Source organism: Quercus lobata, chromosome 10 (assembly GCF_001633185.2).
Source record: "Quercus lobata isolate SW786 chromosome 10, ValleyOak3.0 Primary Assembly, whole genome shotgun sequence".
NCBI classification, from domain to species: domain Eukaryota; kingdom Viridiplantae; phylum Streptophyta; class Magnoliopsida; order Fagales; family Fagaceae; genus Quercus; species Quercus lobata.
In genome coordinates this window covers 58370848-58391526 of record NC_044913.1, presented here as the reverse complement: position 1 = coordinate 58391526, position 20679 = coordinate 58370848, and the positions used below count along the sequence as shown (strand labels likewise).

Here is a 20679-nt window from a genome sequence, read left to right as displayed (position 1 = left end):
GGCTCTCCAAATTAAAGAAAAATGGCAGATTTTTCAGTATCTCCTCTCTAGTCAAACAAAAATAGCCCAAGACAAGATTGCCCATTTTTCCATAATCCAGAAACAATTTGGTAAGTCCATCTCCTCTTCTCTTTTTCTCTTTTTCCTTTCCCAGCATATACTCACTCACTTTCCTAGTTTACTTCACAAAATTTAGGTTATTCGATGGTTGCTATCCAATGGAGGCCTTGGGGGGGCTGAAATGTATTTATTTGCAAACAAGTTCAGGTACATAAATCTCTCTTTTTGCCCACGGCATTATTTTCTTTTCCAACATAACACATGAGAGGCTTGTACTCCCCTGAATTCCTTAAGCTTATGTTGAATCCCCTCAACAATATTGCGCATAGCTACTGGTGGGTCACATGATTCATTTACAGTCTCAGCAACAATCTGTGAGTCGCATTCAAAGATCACCTCTCGGACGCCTACATCCCATGCAAAAGACACACCCTCCTCTAAGGCTTTGGCTTCAATCTCTAAAGAACCCAGTGGATAAGGTATAGATTTACTCAAAGCTGCCTCCACTCTGCCAGCACTTTCCGAATGACTATCCCGATGCCAGAAGATTGAGAAGCCGTGAAGGTTGCCCCATTGAAATTAAGCTTAAACCATGGAGGTTTCGGTGGTGTCCACCGGGTTTCATCTCTGTCCACAACCGGTTTCAGCTTGAAATTTGTCGTTTGGAACTCGTCCAAGAGGAAACAAGCTTTCTGCACTATGGATGAGCCTTGCTGCCTTGCCTCACCCAGCTGAACCTCGTTTCTATTGAACCATAAACACCAAGTGATGAAATATAATTGATATATTGCAATATATATACCATAAGTTAGGCAGTCCATATTTGTTATTTAAAAGTGTTGTAAATTTTTTAAAATTGTTTTCAAGGAAATATAATGTATTATGCAATTTAAAATATAGTGAGATGTGTATGCAAATAAAAAGTTGGAGAATGTATAATTTTAACTAGAACATGCAATTGATCTTCGATTATTTTATACAGAAGCTAACATTATTTACCATTTTTGGAGAGTTTTCGAGCATTTCATAAAAGCTTTGTTTTCATTTTATAACATAAGAACTATTAAATGAAGTTTTCACAATTTTTTAATTATATTTTATAATCACTAAACTAAAATATAAGAATCAATTATTACAAAAATGTTTCTACCCAAAATATGTTGAAGATCTTAGTCAATCAATTATAAAGCATAACGGGGGGGTGGGGGATTAAAAGAAGCAAACTAATTCATGGCACAACTGCTTATGTACGTCAATATTTTTTTTAAATCAGGATAATGGTAAGAAAAAGAAATAACACCGTCACCTCATGCTCAAAGCAAGAGTTAGATGTCTGCAATTTTTTTTATGTTAAATTTTATCAGTAACAGTTAGATGTATGCATTTGATAATTTTGATAATGATTTAGCCATTAATTGAACATATAATCTATGCTTTTGTGTAAAAGCTATATAAATTATCTATGCTCAACTTTACTATACTCTCGTTCTCTGAAGATTCATGTAGTAGTTTTGGAACCGCCTCTTGTTTGATCTCTTCACGGTCCTAAACCTTTCATTTCAAATTATTAATGACATTATGTAAGTTAATATATGGCAAGTAGACTACTAGACCACTCACACACAAATCAAGGAAAAAAAATCATTTGATTTAAAATTACATAAGCTTGCACAGTCATGTTTAGCAATAAAAATGTAATGCCAAAGTTTGTAAACTAAAAAATAAAAGAACATTTCTTGTGAAAATATAAATAACAATTATAGACCACACAGACCAATGAGTTTTTCAAATATCATAATAATAAATTTGGTCTATTGAGTTCCATTTTAGAATGAATACCAATAATATCTTAATAAGCATAGAGAAGAGTGAAGTGTTTTCATTTGGTACTCAAGGTCACTCCAGGATAGTGTAGATTTAAAGCACGATATAGAACTAGATCAGATTAAAGGAAAACATAAATTAATACATTTTGAAAATTCATTTTAGGCCTAATGGGATCGACCTTTCATCAATATCACGTTGGAGGTTTATCAACTAATCAACAAGAAGGCATGAATTTTGCTAATGAGATACCGAATCAGAGTCCAATTTAGCCACCCCCTACTGGTTTCAGATAAAGTAGACCTGTTCAAAACATATCTAATAAGGTTGGAGGCATCTAAAAGAACTAATCACTATGCATTACTCTGTCTCTACATATATATTGTGTCCAATGAAAAAAAAAAAAAAAAAAAAAAACAGAGAGGTCACTTTCAATTTACCTAATCAAATTTACAACTTCTGGTGGACTTATTTTGCAACTATAAAATAAAAATGAACTCCTCAGCTTAATGAGAGTGTCTCAATCTCCTTTGGGAATGACCAGATTTACAAAGGGAAACAAATCACTATATAAACAATTCAATGTTACATGAGAACAAGTCTATATGTTGAACTTTAAAAAAATGAAATTTACTTTTTCTCCTTAGGTTTACATATACTTGTATGGCCAAAACAACCAAATCTGTCTTCTGTTTAAAGAACTCTACCAATCATTTTACAAACTAACAAAAAACTGTTATGAACTTTTTTTTTTTTGGGGGGGGGGGGGGGTAATCTACGAAAAACATTCCACAATTTCAAGGTAAAAAATTGTCCCAAATAGGTAAATATAAATTCCAATATGTCTAATACAACAAACAACGGTTATTAGATGTAAACACATATAAAATGAGGAATTCGATAATCGACACAGCATTGGTTAGATTATACAAAATATACCAGAAACAGTGTCTAGAATCCATGGCAACTACAACATCATATTAAGAATCCATGTATAAGGCAGGCAATGCAATATACATAAACATAATTCGTGTCCAAGAAAACCAAATAGGAACAGAAACATACATATGGATCTACACCAAAAATGGGAACTTCGTACAGGAATTTAGCATCAAAAAGAAAGTCTTAACATGTAATTTATATGACAACAGTAAAAGCTCACGAACAAACATAGAGATAGATTGTGCACCCTGTCAAAAATTAAGTATCAAGGAACACAAAGTTACCTCTAGAGTAAAGTCCTTGTAATGAGTCCAATGGTGACAACAATAGATTCTCTTATATATTGAAAAATAGTAGTGTAATACTTATAGTTGACTAGCCTATCCAAAAAATAGAAAAAAGTAACTAGTGTTCACTCAAAAAAAAAAAAAAAGGCAAGATGTAGCAATTGGGCCTTGGCTCAAGTGGTAGAGGGATGAGAGAAATCAGGCAGCATTTAGATAAAAATCTTGCTTAACAAACCTATGATGAGATGAGATGAACACTATTTTCCTTGCAGCATCAAATTGAGTTCCAATCAATAACCTAGAGTTGAAGCAAATGCAAATTATAACATGCTTGAGATGTGAGCAACAAACTGGGTAATCCCTAAGATGGTTTGCTACCATATCTGGCACACATATATTGATACAGACATATCTATTTATGAATTATGTTCACATGTGAAGTTATTCAACTTATCCATATCAGGTTGAAAGAAGCAATAAAAGACATGTCAGGAGACACATGACACCATTAGCTTACTGTATCAAGAGAAACTACAAATGGCACATACTCCAAGGTCCAGCAACGCATGAAATGCCCCCATAAATTGGAAACTTTCTGTAGATCCAGCATCAAAGTAAAGAGTAACATCTTCAATCTGCTCTGATATTTAAAGACAAAGGTGAATAAAGAATTTTAGAATAGATCAACTAAATGTTGGACAGAGATAATCACATGTCAAGTCAATGCCATCACTAAATTTGAAGCAACTGCATTATCTAACTCTACTCAAGGCTTCTCAAAAGCAAATAAAAAGCAGAAACTTCAAGTAGAAAGGCATTCAAATAAAGGCATGTTAAGAAAAGGAAAACTACTCTTCAGCTAGACAAAAGCTATGTCAATGATCAGCTGACTCTCATTACACTTGTGCTTATGCCATTAGTAATGTGCCCAGTAAGATATCAAATTAGGTGCATCCATAGAGAGGGATGAAGGCATCATCACTCTAACCCCAACTTGGGCTAAAATCGCAGGGTGGTATCCTCCGCTCTCTCTTGACCCCTACTCTAACCAAAAGACAAAAGGTAATATGGCATCATCATGTTTCAAAACCTCCACTAAATTCCCTTTGGCCTTCCTATCAAATTTGTGGTGTCTTCAACTTGAACCATAGAAAGTCATTTAGATGCCTTATAAGTTATAACTGGTCCCTATCACAAAAGACTAAGCCATGTAGTCTAGATGTCTCCTCTTCTTTCCAAAAAAAGGAATACAACATATGGACACTAAACACGGCAACATCACAAACCCCTTACATATGTGGGTTAGATTTAAATAAGACTACGTAAATTTCAAGTCTGATCAGGAAACTCAATGGTGGAAGAGTGTTCTTTATAAAATTATAGATTAACATAATTTTTCAAAAATATTTTATATAGAAAATTCAAAGAAAATCTTTTAAGAAGCTGAGACCAAAAACTTAATTCCTATAGAATATGTACTGGGTTCATGGATTGCAAATGGATTTTGCATATTGGTTATCTCTAAGACATGGAATATGTATTGTCGAGTGTAGATGCTTGTAAGACATTGAGCATGCTCTGTCCTTAGTGTACCATGTATACTATAATTGATCTGTAATGTAAGTCAAGCCTGAGTTAATGCTAATGAGTATCTATATACTCAATAAAAGGGGGAAAAGCCTTAGCTTTTCTACAATAAAAAGTACATCAAACATTAACAAAAACAAAAAACCACGTGCTAAATTTGGCCACTACCAAATCATTAATATACTTTAGGAAGAAGTATACATGTCCACTTATTAAACCTGGGCATTGTACAAAATCAAAATGTAGAAAAAGAACAAAACACTCTCAGTCAGGTATTTTATCAAACAGTTTTCGTGCATGTGAAAGTGGGTGATTGGCAGAGAGAGACACTACACAAACAAACTAAAGCTTCAGAGGATGCAAACTAATCAAACCCTGAATTAGCAGGAGAGATACATTGTATTTTTGTATTTTGTGGATTCATTTGTAACTGGGTTATAAGGGTTCAAGAGCTAAAACAGAAGTTGTTGAAGAAGAAGTTTTGGTCGAGCGAGTCGGAGTTGCACGTGTCAGGCATTTGAATTTTGGTTGAGAGACAACTTCGGCGGACTTTCATAGGAGTCTTGGTCGAGAGGAAAATTAGTTATCATTTCCATCACTACAATTGAGTGTTGATTGGACTTTTGGGAATCAGTGGAGCACACCCATATTCACCCATGAGGCTTGAAGGTGTAATCAGCGCTTGGTTGCAAAAACAAGATTGCTCCACATTTTAGTGGATTGTTTCTAGCAATGGTACCACAGAGTCTTTGAATTTATGTGGGTTGCTAATTGTTTATGTTTTACATGTTTATCCATGCTAATTTTGATGTACATGTACTTTATAATTGGTTAATCACTTAAATTCAGTGTTAATTGTTGGATTAGCTTAAAAGTGATTTAAGCTGTAATTTTTAAATTTGAGATCTAAATCATTACTGAGGTTGGATTAGGTAAAATTTTCTCATAATATTACCAAAAGAAAAATTAAAAGAAAATTTGATTGAGAAAAGGTTGATGATGTGGCCAATGAGATAGCACAACAAGGGTCTTGCAAAATTAAATGCAAGGCTTCTATTATTATAAGACAAAGATTTCCTGCACACAAGGCGCAGCAGTTGCTGCATACAGGGATATATGATTCTGTATTTGGATACTGCTTATTTTGCTGAAACTGAAAAATTATTGTTGAAAATACTGTAAATAAAAGTAAAAGTTAGTTGAAACAGTATAATTGGCTCATAAATAGTGCTAAAAAGTACAGTGGAACCCATAAATAATAGTAAAAATAAACTAAATGGTGAAATAATTTTCATTTTTTATCTTTACCCAAACACTCACTTTATATACTACAGATAAATGATGACTCTATATAAAACTCTTAATTTAATAGGGGAAAAACGTCATTGGCACATGATAAAAAGCAAAGATTGGAATGAAATTGGGCTGGGTTGTAACTTGTACAGCTCATTGTCCAGTCCAATTCTTTCTTCTCTTGTCGAAACTCTTTGTCTGGCCTTTTAGCTATAGTTTGGTCCATGCTACTGGCTACATGCTTCTTACCTTATAGTTCCATGAGGTGAGGCGATTGTAGCCTCATTTGCATAAAGCTGGGCTCAATTGGTCCAAGTCTTGGCCGAATGACCCCTTGTTCATTTAGACTCAGGCTCCTCATATGGAACACACCGCACACACTATACAACTAGTAATAGACCAACACAATTATTATTATTATTATTATTTTTTAAACCAGCTTAATTTTATTTCACTCTTTGTTGCTCAATCAAGCCAAGAGTCTTATAACTCAGCTAACATTTTTTTAAAAAATTTTTTAATAGAGACATTCAGAGTTTAAACCCTCATAATTTTCTTTCTTTATATTTATCACTTTGTAAATTGAATTATATAATTCTATTTTAATGGTAAAAAGTAAAATACTTATGCTGCGTTTGTTTCGACTGAAAACGATTTCAGGAAATCCTTTTACACCACGCTTCGTGTTTGGTACGTATTGAAAATTGGGTCAACTGAAATTGATTTTCTGAGTTGACTGTAAAATAAAGCCTTTCTAGTGTAAAACCATTTCAGGTCTTATTTTACCTTCAAATGAATTACACCCCAGGAAAATAGAAGAGAGAGAGAGAGAAACAGCTAGAGGAGATCGCACATCCAAGCACCGGCTCGTTGCACCCCAGCACCAGCTCACTCGTTGCACCCCAGCAGCGGCTCATCACACCCCAGCACCGGCGAGATCGAACCCACTCAACCTCACCGCCATGCTCCATCGCTGCATGTCTCCGATCCACCACCGCCATCATCCAAGCTACCCTGGACTACCCACATAACCCAATCCCCATTTCGGCAAACCCACACCCACCTGATCTAGCTGCAGCCGTCCTTCGTTGGTACCGATCTCTCTCTTTCCCGATCTGGCCACCGCCGTCCTCCGTTGGTACCGAGATCGCACTTTCTCGATCTATCTCTCACTCTTTCTTCCTCCTCTCACCGAGTATATTATGTATATATTGTGAATAAATGGTTCTATTTTGATATCGTTTCTCATGATCTTGCCACTGCCATTACCCATCTCTTCCTCTCAAGCTATCTCTCTCCACCCCTCTGACGATTAGTGTCCCATTTGAGGAAGGGCAAATTTTTTTTGTTCTGATTTTTGCTTATTTTTTGTGTTTATATATTGAGATTTTCTATAATAATATTTGTTTGGATCTTGGGAAAATGTGAGAAACCTGATAAAAATGTGTTTTCTAGAGCATTTTCAAGAATACAACCAAACACCAGAAAATATTTTTCAAAGTAATTTTTGGAATTCAACCAAACACCTGAAAATGTTTTCCTTTCTAAAAAATATTTTCACCTGAAAATATTTTACACTCAGAAAACAATTTACATTGAGCCAAACACAACCTTATTCTCTCTTAATTTTTTCTCGGTGGGAATCACTTTGAGTGGATAACTTACTAATTCTTTATCTTGGCTTTCTCAGTTTTTTTTTTTTTTTCTTTTCATCACACATCCATCTAAATATTTTAATTTTGGCTACATTTCCAATGTGAGCCTGTTAATTTTAAAAACCTAACATTTTGTAGGATATGTGCATAATTGATATAGAATTAGTCTTATGGATTTTCTCTTTTAACTTAACTATTCACCGTTCTCTTGTGTAAATTATAACTTAAGTAAAAATTTTGAGTGAAGTTTGTAATGTTCCTCCATGTGTGTGCTTGTTTCTAAAAATAAAATAAAATAAAAAATTTAACTAGTTAGTTGCAACCTCACGCAATCCGTGAGAATATAGAACTTTGATCCAAACCCAATCTTGATCTGAATCTAAGTAGGTCGAACTTGAAATCGAGCCTAATTACAACCTATCACTAAATCTTAATTTCTCGTGTTCACATTCACTGAGAATGTGAACATGAGTAATTGCGCTTGAAGAATTTTCGGCTCAATTATTACTAATTTGGACCACTTCTTCTTTTTTAGGTCAATCAACGCGTTATAGCGGTTACACATCCTTTTCAGGTACTAAAGCCTCCAAGATTTCCACTGCCCTATTCCCATCCTCTTCTTTTTTACCACTTTCCTTATTTTGTAGTCTCAAATTCCAAAATTGTAATCTCTTATTACAAAAGATCAACAAGTGCTTTGATTCTCAAAAGAAATTCAAGTTTTCACGTTGCCAAGTAAGACTCTGTTCTGGAAATAATTTGTGCTTCATCTTATTATTGTTTTCATCAATATTGTTATGACTATGACTATCAATTTCTGCTTCATAACTCAAACCTAATACCTCCACCTTGTAAAGAAGGAAAAGTGTTTTTCTATTATTTACTTTTTTTCCATTCCCCTCTGTATGGGAACAAAATTGTCGTTCTCAAAGCTGTAATCTAAGAACTAAATCATCTTCATACCTGCATGCAACAGATCATTTTTTGCTATTTCACTACAGTTGTTGTCCTTGTGGTAATGAAAGCACGCAATGCTCATTTGATCATTTACAAACTAGATACTTCTAATCAGTTATGTTTACTAACTTTACAATTACTTTTCATTAGAAAATGAAGACAATTTAAAAAAAAGAAAAAAAGAAAAAAGAAGAAAACGATGGCCGTAAAGTCTTTAACGCATCACAAGCACAATTCTTCTATAGTTTCACTCCTCCATTAATAATAGTTGTTAGTTTTTTGACGCATCACCAGTTCTTCTGTAGTTTCTGAATGGTTTTCAATTTATTTTTGACTTATCATCAGAGCACGATGGCTGAGGAAATCGTAAGCAGGGTGATTTCATTTGCTACTGAGCTGATCGGCAATGCTTGGGGCTGCATGGAGGAGCTAAGAGGGCTTGGTGAATCATTAACCATGATTCGAGCTGTTTTGACTGATGCCGAGAGAAGACAAGTGAGAGATGAGTCTGTGAAGCTTTGGCTCCAGAAGCTTGAAGATGTTGCTTATGAAGCTGACGATGTGCTGGACGAGTTTATGTACGAGAATCTCCGGCAAAAGATAGAGGTCGAAAACGAAAGGAAGAGAAAGGTAAACTTCCTCGACCCATTTATTTTCCGTCTCTCCATGGCGAAAAAAATTAAGGATGTTCAGGAAAAACTAGCAAAAGTAAATGGGTTGGCAAATGGGTTTGGACTTGATAGAATATTGTCAGTAGATTCAAATGTTGAGATTATTCCAACTAGAGAGACAGACTCCTTTCTTGATCATTCAGAAGTTGTAGGAAGGAAAAGTGAAGTTTCAAAAATAGTGAGCTTGCTGACTAGTGCAACCAATCAACAACTCTCAGTTATTCCTATAGTCGGCATGGCTGGTTTGGGAAAAACAACTTTTGCAAAACTAGTGTATAATCATGAGCTAGTGAAAAAACATTTTGATAAGACAATATGGGTATGTGTCTCTGATGATTTCAATGATAAAAATATTTTAAGAGGGATTCTTGAATCCCTTACCAATAACTCGAGTCCTTTAGGAAGTAAGAATGCAATACTTCAAAACCTTCAAAAAGAGTTGCAGGGGAAAAAATATCTTCTCATCCTTGATGATGTATGGAATGAAGATCCACTAAAATGGGATACATTAAGGGTTTGTTTGTTAGGAATTATGTCAAATACTGGAAACAATATCATTGTTACAACCCGTAGTGACGAGGTGGCAAAAATCATGAAGACGCATCCCCGACATCATTTAGAAAAACTACCTGAGGAAGAATGTTGGTCCATAATCAAGAAAATAGTATCTTCAATTCCTCTAACTCAAGATTTAGAGGCTATTGGAAGGGATATTGCAAAAAAATGTGGAGGGGTCCCATTAGCTGCAAAAGTACTAGGAGGGATGATGTGTCGTAAAAAAGAGAAAAATGAATGGTTAGCACTTCTAAACAATGAAATTTTGAATTCTCCACATGGTAGCAATGGAATGTTATCAATATTAAAATTGAGCTTTGATCATCTTCCATTACCATCTCTTAAACAATGTTTTGCGTATTGTTCAATTTTTCCTAAAGATTATAGGATTAATAAGGAAGAATTAATTCAGCTTTGGATGGCTGAAGGGTTCCTTCAACCATCTCTAGGAAGTTGTTTGGAGATGGAGGATATTGGTAACAAGTATTTTGATATCTTACTGGCAAATTCCTTATTCCAAGATGAGGAAAAAGATTATTATGATAATATTATCATATGCAAGATGCATGATTTGGTGCATGATCTTGCTCTCTTAGTTTCAAAATCTGAGACCCTAATTTTAAATGAGGATTTAGTAGATGGTATCAGCCTTGTACGACGTTTAGTGATCCAATCTAAAGGCAAAAGTATACCAAGAATTCCATTTTTAAAAGATGGCGTCAGGAAATTGCGTACATTTATTTTAGAAAATGCTGCACTTGGGAACACAATATTCAATTTTGAATGTTTACGTGTTTTAAAATTACATGGAAACAGTATAAAAGAATTGCCGAGTTCAATTGACCTATTAATACATTTGAGACTTCTTAGCATCTCAAGTACCTTCATCAAAGTGTTACCAAAGGCCATCACCAAGCTCTACAATTTGCAAACTTTAAGAGTTGAAGGTTGTAATAATCTCAAAGAGTTTCCAGAAGATCTAAAAAATTTGATTCATTTGAGACATATTTATTTTAATGGTTATGAAATTGTGCGAACACCTAAAGGCTTAGGGCAGTTGACTTGTCTGCAAACTTTGCAATGTTTCGTTGTGGGTCAAGGCACAGGTTTTCAAATCGAAGAATTGGGATGCTTAAATCAACTAAAAGGAAAATTAGACATTCGTAGGCTAGAGCACGTGAAAGATAAAGAAGCCTCCAAAAACGCCAAGTTAGTAGAAAAGGCCAAAGTATACGAATTGGAATTTTACTGGAGTAAGAATAGAGAAGGCAACCACAATAATGATGAAGAGGTGTTGGAAGGACTCCAACCTCACCGATATTTGAAGAGCTTAACAATTGATGGTTTTGGAGGGGAGAAATTCCCATCATGGATGTTGACAAGTCATGATGCAAGGGATGGCTTTTTGCTATATGACAATTTGATTAATATCAAATTAATTGGTTGCAAGAAATGTGAGGTTCTTCCCACTCTCGGGCTTCTACCCTGTCTTAGGGATCTTGAAATAGGTGATATGGATAATGTAAGATCTATAGGACCCGAGATTTACGGCAACTATAATGATGATAGTTACGACAAAATATTGTTCCCATGTTTGAAAAGTCTTCAATTGTGGTCGATGCAAAATCTAGTTGAATGGACAGATGCGATGGAGCCAACAACAACGGGAATGGTGTTTCCTTGCCTTAAGAATTTGACCATTTATTTCTGTGAGCAACTGAAAAGTGCTCCATGTCATTTTCCTTCTCTTGAGGTATTAGATATTTTCTACACCAATAGCACGACATTTGAAAAAATTAGCAACAAGCTTACCACACTAACGTCTCTCAATATTAAGGGAATTTCAGAACTTGCTTCTTTGCCAGAGCAGTTATTGAAAAATAATTCGGGTCTTATGTCTTTGACTATATCGTGGTGTTATGATTTGGTATCCCTATCACCACATGGGGATGTATGGGGCTTCTACACTTCTCTTCGGTCACTGGAGATATCAAACTGTGAGAAATTGAGTTATTTGCCGGATAGACTGCACACCCTTCGTTCCCTTGAGGAATTCAAAGTAATAAATTGTCCTAATCTGAGGTCCTTTCCAAGTATAAAAGGTGTGGCGTTACTTCTTCGAACTCTAGCGATATCGTGTAGTGATGAAGTTCTACCAATTGGTCTTCAATCATGTATATCTCTATCGTCATTGGAGATAAATGAGTGTCCTAATCTGATATCAATTCCAAATCTACAGGATTTGCGTTCACTTTACTCTATAACAATTAGATCTTGTAAAAGATTGATGGGTTTGCCAGATGGGTTAGACTGCCTCACCCACTTGAAGAGTTTGAGAATTGGTGGGTTTTGTGAGGAGTTGGATGCTTTCCCTAGTCTCAGTTCCATCCAACACGCATCCCTTGAAACACTAAGTTTGTATGGATGGGCTAAACTCAACTCTCTCCCAGACGATATTCAACGATTTACTGCCCAAACACACCTCTCGATACAGAATTTTGACCAGATGGAAGCTTTGCCTGAGTGGTTGGGCAACCTTTCTTCTGTTCGAAGCTTGCATCTTTGGAAATGCATGAACCTGATGTATCTGCCAACAGCGGAAGCGATGCAACACCTCACCGAATTAAATATTTATGATTGCCCCAAATTAAAGGAAAGATGTGTGAAGGGAAGCGGCGCAGAGTGGCTCAAAATTGCCCATACTCCAGATATCTTTCTCCCCTGAAAACGGATTAAAGGGTAGTTGTGCATATTGGTCCAAGACAGATCAGAGTGGTAAGTTTTCTCATATTGAATTAATCAAACAGACAATTATCAAAGATTACGCATAGATTTTTTCTTTAATTTGATTTGTTCCTTATTCTCTCACAGGGAAAAAAGAGAGGAAAGTTCTCCTATTCAAGAGCTGCAAACGATCAAAATTCAAGGGCCGCTCACCAAATTAGAGAAGTTGAAGATATTTTTGGTCAAAGTAATACAAAAACAATGTGGTAAGTCCATCTCCTATTCTTCCTCTTCTCTTTTATAGATTTCGCTCTTTTCTGTCCCAACGTATACTCGGTTATTTGATGGTTGTTATTCAAAAATTATTGTTTCTAATACTTAAAATTAAAAAAAATTAAAAAAAAAAGTGAGTTTGTAAATCTGGGTAGCATTGCATCTATTTTATGTTTATTTTCTAATGTATGTAGTGTATATTGTTCATGGCAATGTATCCGGACAATATTTCAAAATATTTAAGCCACTTGTGGTACTTAGCATTTCTTTGATATAAGAGTTAATGGTAGTTTCTGATTTGGCAGAGGATTCTACGCCATTCTAAGCTCTGATTTTCAATCAGCCAAACTTTGACACCCAAGAACTTTCTTAGTTGGAGGGGTCATATTTTGAGGATCTTTACTCTGCACAGGTGAGGCGTCAATGGTGGCTTCTGATTTGGCACAGGGTTAACTTTTCTCTCTTCAAGATCAGAATATTGGGTACAAGAATGCTGCTTTCAGGGAACCAAGGAAGAGGACCAATCGCTTACTAAAGAGATGCTCTCTGGAGTTGTTTCTGGTGGTCAATAGTTCGGTAGAAGTTATTGCCGTGTTATGCTCACTTTACAGTAAAAGCTGAATATTTCATGTTGGTTGCTGTCAGAATTGTTAACGATTGCACAGAGTCTAATGGGGTATGAATTTAATTACTATCTGAGTGAAGTTCATCAAAATTAGTGAGTTCCCCCAAAATCTCATCTTCTTTTCCTCTGATATCACCTTTTTAATAAAATCTTACCCCTCTTGATTTCTTTAATTCATCTACTATTTACTGAATTTTTATATATATTGACTGTAAAATTGGCAGAGTGGTTGGGAAACCTTTTCTCTCTTCAACATTTGGTACTTATTTGGATGCAAGTGGTTGCCATGGATTGGCTCACCAATTTGCAAGACCTATTCTTTCATAACTGCCTCAAGTTAAATGATAGAAGCGCTGAGAGTATCGATCAATTCTGGTCCAATGACAGGGAATGGATTTAAGAGGAAGCTGTTTGAAGTTCACACATATATTATCACAACAATTTGTGGTCAGTTATCTCAAACTTAATCCTCTTCTCTTATCTGATACTCTTCTTTAAATCAACTAATTACATTCATAATTTCCCTAATGTCTTCCTTTTTTGTTTGCTTTCGTCTGATATTTTTAACTCTATTTCTTATTTATTAATTAAATATATTGCCTTGATGTGCAGGCCAAACTCCATTATATTCAGTTGGAAGAACAATTAATTAATTTTATGGAGTTCATTAGAAGTTTGTCAAAGGTGGTAAGTTTTTCTCACTTCTCGTTTATGAAGTATTTTTTTCAATCCAAATAATATAATTTTCGTTCCAAATATCCCCTCTTCACTATCACTTTTTCTACAACATTCTCTAACTTTTTACTTAGAAAAAGATGAAGAAAAAATTTTCCAAATATTTTTTATGAAATTATTTTGGCATGACTAGTGCTGGTTGTATTCTATTCGTCAACTAGGCCAAGAACACATGAAATCTCATTTTGTTCATATCCCAGCGATTGAGACCACCATTTTGTAATAATGCGATACAATTTAGTCTTGAAAGTAACTAAACTTAGCAAATCATCACCAACCTCATCTTTTTTCTTTGTTTTTTCTAACTAAAATTGTTGACGTGTTTTGTCTCTCTTATGAATCTAGCAAGATTTTGTGTTCTTTATTCAGCCATTTAATCATTGACAACCAAGGGTGTGTATATATTAAAATTTTCCCTTTAGAAAAATTATAATCTAGCTAATTAAATTGAGCATTTGAGATTTTTTTTTTTTTTTTTAAAGAAAAAAAGGTTCTTACTCAATGCACAAAGCTCCCACTTTTTGTGACTCCCAAACTCGAACTCATTTCCTATTGCTTTTGGTGAAAGGCACTTGCCATCCCACCAAGACTCAACCTCTTAGCATTTGAGATTTCAATATCATATAAAGTTCCTTATTCATGATGGGTTCAAATTTTGAAGAACTTGAAGCTTTATACTCTTCCATACGTTAATTACAATAAACTAGACAAGTGATTTAGCTCAATAAAATAAATGCCAAATTATTGGATATTAATCCTAGGCCACAGACATTAATAAAAATAAACTAAGGAATCATTTATGCTTGGTTCATGTGCTATGTACTGTAGTGTTTTCATTTGAGAAGGTTATTCGGAATATTAATTATATATTATAATTGTTTTATCTATTGCTGATGTCCCTAGGGGAAGATTCTATTTAGGAGCAACATATAGGAATTATGTGATTGCACAAAGCTGAAGTACCCATACATTGGCTCACCACATTATTACATCACCAAGAGGAAGTATGTGGCAAATGTAACGCCTCAGGTTTTCTAGTAGCATCTTGAAGTTTATGTGATATCAGGATGTGGCAATTTGCTATTTCTTGCATAACATTTTTACTTTCTTCAAGTTTTTCGCATAATTTGGGCATAATTTTTTTGTAGGAAGAAATGGTACTTTCAACTTAGGTCCTCTAATGTGCGAATAGGTTTGGGTACTTAATCTGTCTAATTCTCTTTCTTGTGAAGTTTTTGTTATTTTCTTTTTTCTTGCCCTTCCCCCAACATAATAGAATGCATAAAATGGGTTTTATTTTATTTTATTTTAAAAATATTATAATATTGCTTGCATACGTGTCATCAAGAAAGTTTTGATTCCCACAAAATTATGTTTATTTTCCCAATATTATATGTTCTTGCGCTTTAGCCAATCATTAGGTTTTCTTATATACTTTTAATAACCTGATCAATAATTGCTCTCTTTTTTGAAAAAGTTAGAATGCACTAAGCATGATAAACATAATGCTAGAATTTTGAAATACAATCAAGGATCAGTAATTACCAAGCATTATGTCATATTCAAAAATGAAAAATAGACTCTTTACATCAATACTTGCCATAATGTGCTCTTCTTGATGAAGGAAAAGGCAGGGGAGAGATGGAATATGATATTTCCTGCTGAACTTAGTCAAGGCAGTAAGGATAGGAACAATTCATTTTCTTCCCCTACTTATTATAAATTCCTACAAAAGTTTATGGTGAGTAAATGTCATTTCATCTTTTTTATATTGATACCTATTTATATCATTAGTTGGACTCACTAAATGTTGATGATGTTGGATCCTTTCTAGAGTGGTGGGTGATGTAGAATAGAGCTCATTAGAAGTCTGTGTGCGGAAAATTCAAGAAGTGGAAAAGTACTATTAGAAGTCATTGGAGATAACGGCAAAATTGCATGAAATTTGGTGACACAAAGGGAAATGGTGCTACTCATAGCCTTCGGCCACGATCAAACCTACTTTTTGGGTAAATTCTTTTTAAAGCCCTTTAAATTAATGAATTCAAGCAACCCTCCGTGGATTTGAGGTTCTCATGCAGGGGCTAACGTTTTTAATTTTTCTTTTCATTTAGAAAGTAACGTGTTTGTTTTCTTGTAGCTTCTGCAACAATAGTAGGGCAGCTTCATATCTTCTCAATAAATTAAGCCTAAGAACAAGAATGCACTACCTTCTAGTAAAGAGAGGTGTGATCCCTCTCAATGGAAACCTAAGACGAAGATTTGGCACAGTGGTTGAGGATTTATTTTAACTTATAATCTTGTGAAGCCTTAGATTATAGACAAAAGATCGGTCATAATCCAGGAATCACAAAAGGCGGACTTACAAATTGATTCTAGTGCTTTTTTTTTTCTCTCACTAAAATTTGTGAGTTCTCTTCTTCTCTGCTATTGTCTCTCTTCCAAAAAAGTTTATTATCAATATTTTTTTTCCTATTCTCAACTTTGAATACTATTCACTAAAATTGCTATTCTTTTCAAATTCATTGTTTCTTTATATTTCAACGGAAAATTGACTGCAATAGGGAATGTTGATGACCTTATTCATGTTATATGGAATTCCTCATAATGATGTTCACATTTCTTAATTTGCTCTTTTCCATGTTTTTCATTTTGGAACTTTTTTCTTTTCCATTTCTAACAACATACAGCGAGTTATTCTGGATTACAGATTGTGAATCTACGTTTTCTCCATTACTAAAGATTCTCATTTCCAGTCAATGGAAAACAAAACCTCCCCATATCCTCGTTATATTCTCTTCAAGGTTTTAAAAGTAAATGTGCTTAACACTAAATCGCATACTCATTATTAGTTTTTGCTTTTCAGTGACAAATCCTACATTGTGGTGTTATCGGAATTTGGTAGAACAATCTGGATCCATATAAGAAAGAAATTTTAGTTTTTGTATTCTTAGTGGAGCCTTTTTAATTTTTTTAAAAAGGATGTCTAACATTTCAAGCTGCACACAAAAATCGAACATTATGTGTTCCTAAGCTCAAGTTGCTGCCTCATCTACTTCAACGATCCCAAGTAAGATAGTTTGAAATCAAAATGAGTAAACAAGAGTGGATGACTTTCCACTATAGTTGCAGAACCTTTATTTATTTGATGAGATGTCTATAATCAGTTGCAAGAAGTTGAGATATCTACCATCAAGGGTGTGGTGCCTAACTAGATAACAGATGCTGCCATGTCGGTAATCCTTCATTTCCCAACTAGAGGTTATGTACTTCAGCATCAATAGGTCACGATTGCCCATGTTCCAAATATATAGATAAACTTTTGATTCCTATGCTAAGCTCAAAGAATCAAGAATTGGTATTTTTGCTCAAATGTCCTTATGTTTAATATATTACTTTGAATGGACTAGTTTATGCACTTAATTTTTAATTTCCATAATTTTTGTTCAAAAGTGTGTGCTTATATAGTGTAGCATATTTTTCTGCATAGCATTCTTAGATCTTCAAATTTTCCATCCAACAAACAAAATCAAGTATTTTTGTTTGAACAATCAATTCTAAACTTCTTGAGAACATTTGCGTGTGTGTGTATTTTGGTCTACCAACAATGCATTGATTAGGGCTCTTTAGTTACCTTTATATTGTCTTCACTGTTAAGTTTTCACTAACCTATTTTGGATTAATTAGGGCTCTTTCATTATTCATATTGAAGCTTCTCCAAAGTAATTAATTAATATTATGAATTCAAATAAAGTTAGTTTTAAACATGAGAAATACTTTGTGACAAATTATTTATTTTATTTTAAACAGATTTGTAGATGACCTTAAAGTCCAATTTGCTGTACAGATTGCACTATAAGGAAGTATAACTTTAGATTCAAATCAAATTAAACAAGAGGGTTAGCATCTTCTTTCTTTTGGGATCAAATTATAATGTTGGGTAAGCTGTATTACTCATCATTGGATTACTTCATAATTGCAGTTACATTTATTCTCAAGCTAAGCTAATTTTACTGTCTTCAGTTTTCTTTTTTCTTTTTTTCTTTTCTCCTAAAAGACTTCTAGTTGTAGGTCAGCTGGAACCATAACTTGAATGTACCTGCAAGTGTCAATTGGGTGTATTAGGTATCACTTCGACAATGCATCAAGTAAGGCCTAGGCTTTCCCAGGATTTACAGTTCTCACCATGTTTGCTTCTATCTCCTATATATATAATCAGAAATAACTCTTTTTTTCCTGGAATATACAGGATTCCTGACAATTTGTCTGCTGTTCAAATCCTATTTTATGGTTTCCTAACTTAAAGTCTCTGTAGCAGTGACTTCAGCAATTTTCTAGACTATGAGGTACACATCTGGGATTACCCTTACATACTGATTATAATCATATATATCTCATTTTGATTGTTCAAATTTTAGTACTAATCAATGGCATAAACTATGATATTCGGTCTTCAGATGTCTGCAAGAAATTGAAGTGCTCAATTAAGAAGAGCAACTCGAAACTCAATTTTGATGCATTTTTTTGTTGTCTAAGATCCAGTTATGCACTAAGAAATACATCTGGTGACTAGGCATCTTGAACACTTGACTGATTGTTAAAATCATTTCACAAATAATCACTACTACAAATCTCTGCAAAGAGCATATAACAGTAAGCTTCAATTAATGGATTTTCAAATTTTTGTTACAGTCTTCTCTTATTGTCAGTCTTGTTGCCTTAACTACGAGGCCAACCTGTTTGGGTGCTCCATTTCATGCCCCTGTATGGAGGATAATGGACATAAGTCTCTATAAGCTGAATTTTGTTTGTAATTATTCAATTAATACAATATGGCTTAAAAATTAATTTGTATTACTCAGAAATAAGGCTGAAAACTTCTATCAATGAAATCTTCTATAACTAAAAATCTAAAATATCGTAGCTGTGCTTTTTATCCAATTTGAATTGTATTTCCTACACTAAAAGCCTTATTGTCAATGATAAGTTGAAACAAGAAACAACGCGGTTTTCATGCCATAGAATTATGATTATTTTGTGAGAATTTGCAAACTGATTTGAAAAAATTGAGGGAGGCATCACAAATTTAGGGAAAAAGTTAGAACATACAGGTATGAATGCTTAATCAATGGTTACATAAGTTAATTTTGCAGTCTACCTAGAAAAGAACCAGGGATAGTAGTTAATTGCTAATCAAGATTGAACAAATTTGTGCCTAGTCAATACTTCCAGCTTTAAGCTTTATTATTACTCACGGTAATGCATTTTCTTGTGATGCATATAACCCACTGGAAAATGTAATTCTATTCTTTTTTTGACTGAATCACGTTGAATGTTTGTTTATGCAGGTCTGAAAAGTTGACAGTTTTTAACTTAAATGGGTAAATATGAAGTCCACTTCCAGAAGGGAATAGTTAAAAGCGCTGGATATTCACTCTTTAGTGCCATTCTAGTTTTCGATTCCCTGGGCTGGTATCTTGGAAAACATCAAAAGGTAATGCCAATTGCATCAGAATGTGAAGTGTGCTGATCAGCAGAGACATCATTGCTGCCTGTATTTAAGACTCCAATCTTGATAATAGGTGACCTCATCTGCCACGACAATAGAATGTCTTCTCTAGGAACTGACTTTATATATTGAAGGTATACCTTTTGTCATTTTTACTTACAGTCTTGTCATAGTTACTAATAAAAGAACTCCTAGTGAGTGTTATTTTAATGTCTTTTCTTTTGTCATTCAATTTAACATTGTCATTGAAGGATACAAAGAAATCTCTTTTGTGTGTTTTTGTGTACCTTGTGCTGTTATCTGTAAAATAATTTACTATATCTATAGAATAATTTAGCATGATTCATCACCATCTTCCCAATTAGGTGTTTTTATAAGGTCTAAACTGGGTTGTTCAGCGTTCATTTTATATTCTTGAGTTTCCTTACAAACTATAGTTTTTCAGTCTTTTGTTTAATCCTTATGCTGCCATACATAGGCATTGAAATTTATCTTTGACCTACAGCCGAAGTAAGGGATATATGGCAAGCTACAATGATCCATATTGCCCAAGAAGGTGGATGCTTTGTTCTATCTTCGAACCAATTCTGCAGAAAGGGAAGACTATCCACTGTCAACAGAAACGTATGTCAATACAATAAGAAGTATTGCACATGGTGTTTTTTTATTATTATCCAGTTGTGACCATTCTGGCTGAACCTAATTTCCAAGGGAGTCTCTCATCCTAAACAATCTTTTCCTCTCTTAATGTTCCAGAACTTGGAGGGTGTTTGAGCAAAGCTAGATTTTAGTGGAAATAGGCATCAAGTGGGACCAAACTCAGTCAATCTTACTCTGAATATATTCAATCCAATTTCTTTTACAACTTCTTTCAAAGCGGAAGTTCTTGATGAGCTGCAATTAAGACTTAGCTGTGTAAAAAGTTATTAAATAAATTTCTTCTTGTTGTCCTCTTGCCAAACAGCTAATCTAGGCTTTGTAT

At 34.3% G+C, this 20679-nt stretch overlaps 1 protein-coding gene and 3 long non-coding RNA genes across 5 annotated transcripts; 3 read left to right on the top strand and 1 right to left on the bottom strand.

Annotated features, from left to right (window-relative positions):
- Nucleotides 1–212: 212 nt before the first annotated feature.
- LOC115965804 lies at nucleotides 213–5397 on the bottom strand. Of its 2 annotated transcripts, XR_004086194.1 has the most exons (3): nucleotides 5097–5397; nucleotides 3349–3753; nucleotides 213–1611 (listed from the first exon to the last, which is right to left on the bottom strand). It is a non-coding gene; the product is annotated as an uncharacterized LOC115965804 (long non-coding RNA). The 2 variants fall into 2 exon arrangements; XR_004086193.1 differs by lacking the exon at nucleotides 5097–5397 and having other exon boundaries at nucleotides 3349–4281.
- A 2862-nt stretch (nucleotides 5398–8259) lies between these two features.
- Nucleotides 8260–12102, top strand: LOC115965080 (putative disease resistance protein RGA1). Its single transcript, XM_031084284.1, has 3 exons — nucleotides 8260–8383; nucleotides 8951–11933; nucleotides 12071–12102. The coding sequence occupies exons 2-3, from the start codon at nucleotides 8957–8959 to the stop codon at nucleotides 12100–12102; spliced, it is 3009 nt and encodes a 1002-aa protein (XP_030940144.1). The 5' UTR covers nucleotides 8260–8383; nucleotides 8951–8956.
- A 217-nt stretch (nucleotides 12103–12319) lies between these two features.
- LOC115965807 lies at nucleotides 12320–13270 on the top strand. The gene is made up of 3 exons (XR_004086196.1): nucleotides 12320–12606; nucleotides 12703–12821; nucleotides 13134–13270. It is a non-coding gene; the product is annotated as an uncharacterized LOC115965807 (long non-coding RNA).
- Nucleotides 13271–13312: 42 nt separating this feature from the next.
- Nucleotides 13313–20665, top strand: LOC115965802. The gene is made up of 12 exons (XR_004086190.1): nucleotides 13313–13546; nucleotides 13678–13900; nucleotides 14066–14140; nucleotides 15092–15192; nucleotides 15337–15929; nucleotides 16023–16197; nucleotides 16329–16595; nucleotides 17999–18128; nucleotides 18260–18336; nucleotides 18438–18534; nucleotides 19537–20321; nucleotides 20454–20665. It is a non-coding gene; the product is annotated as an uncharacterized LOC115965802 (long non-coding RNA).
- Nucleotides 20666–20679: the final 14 nt, after the last annotated feature.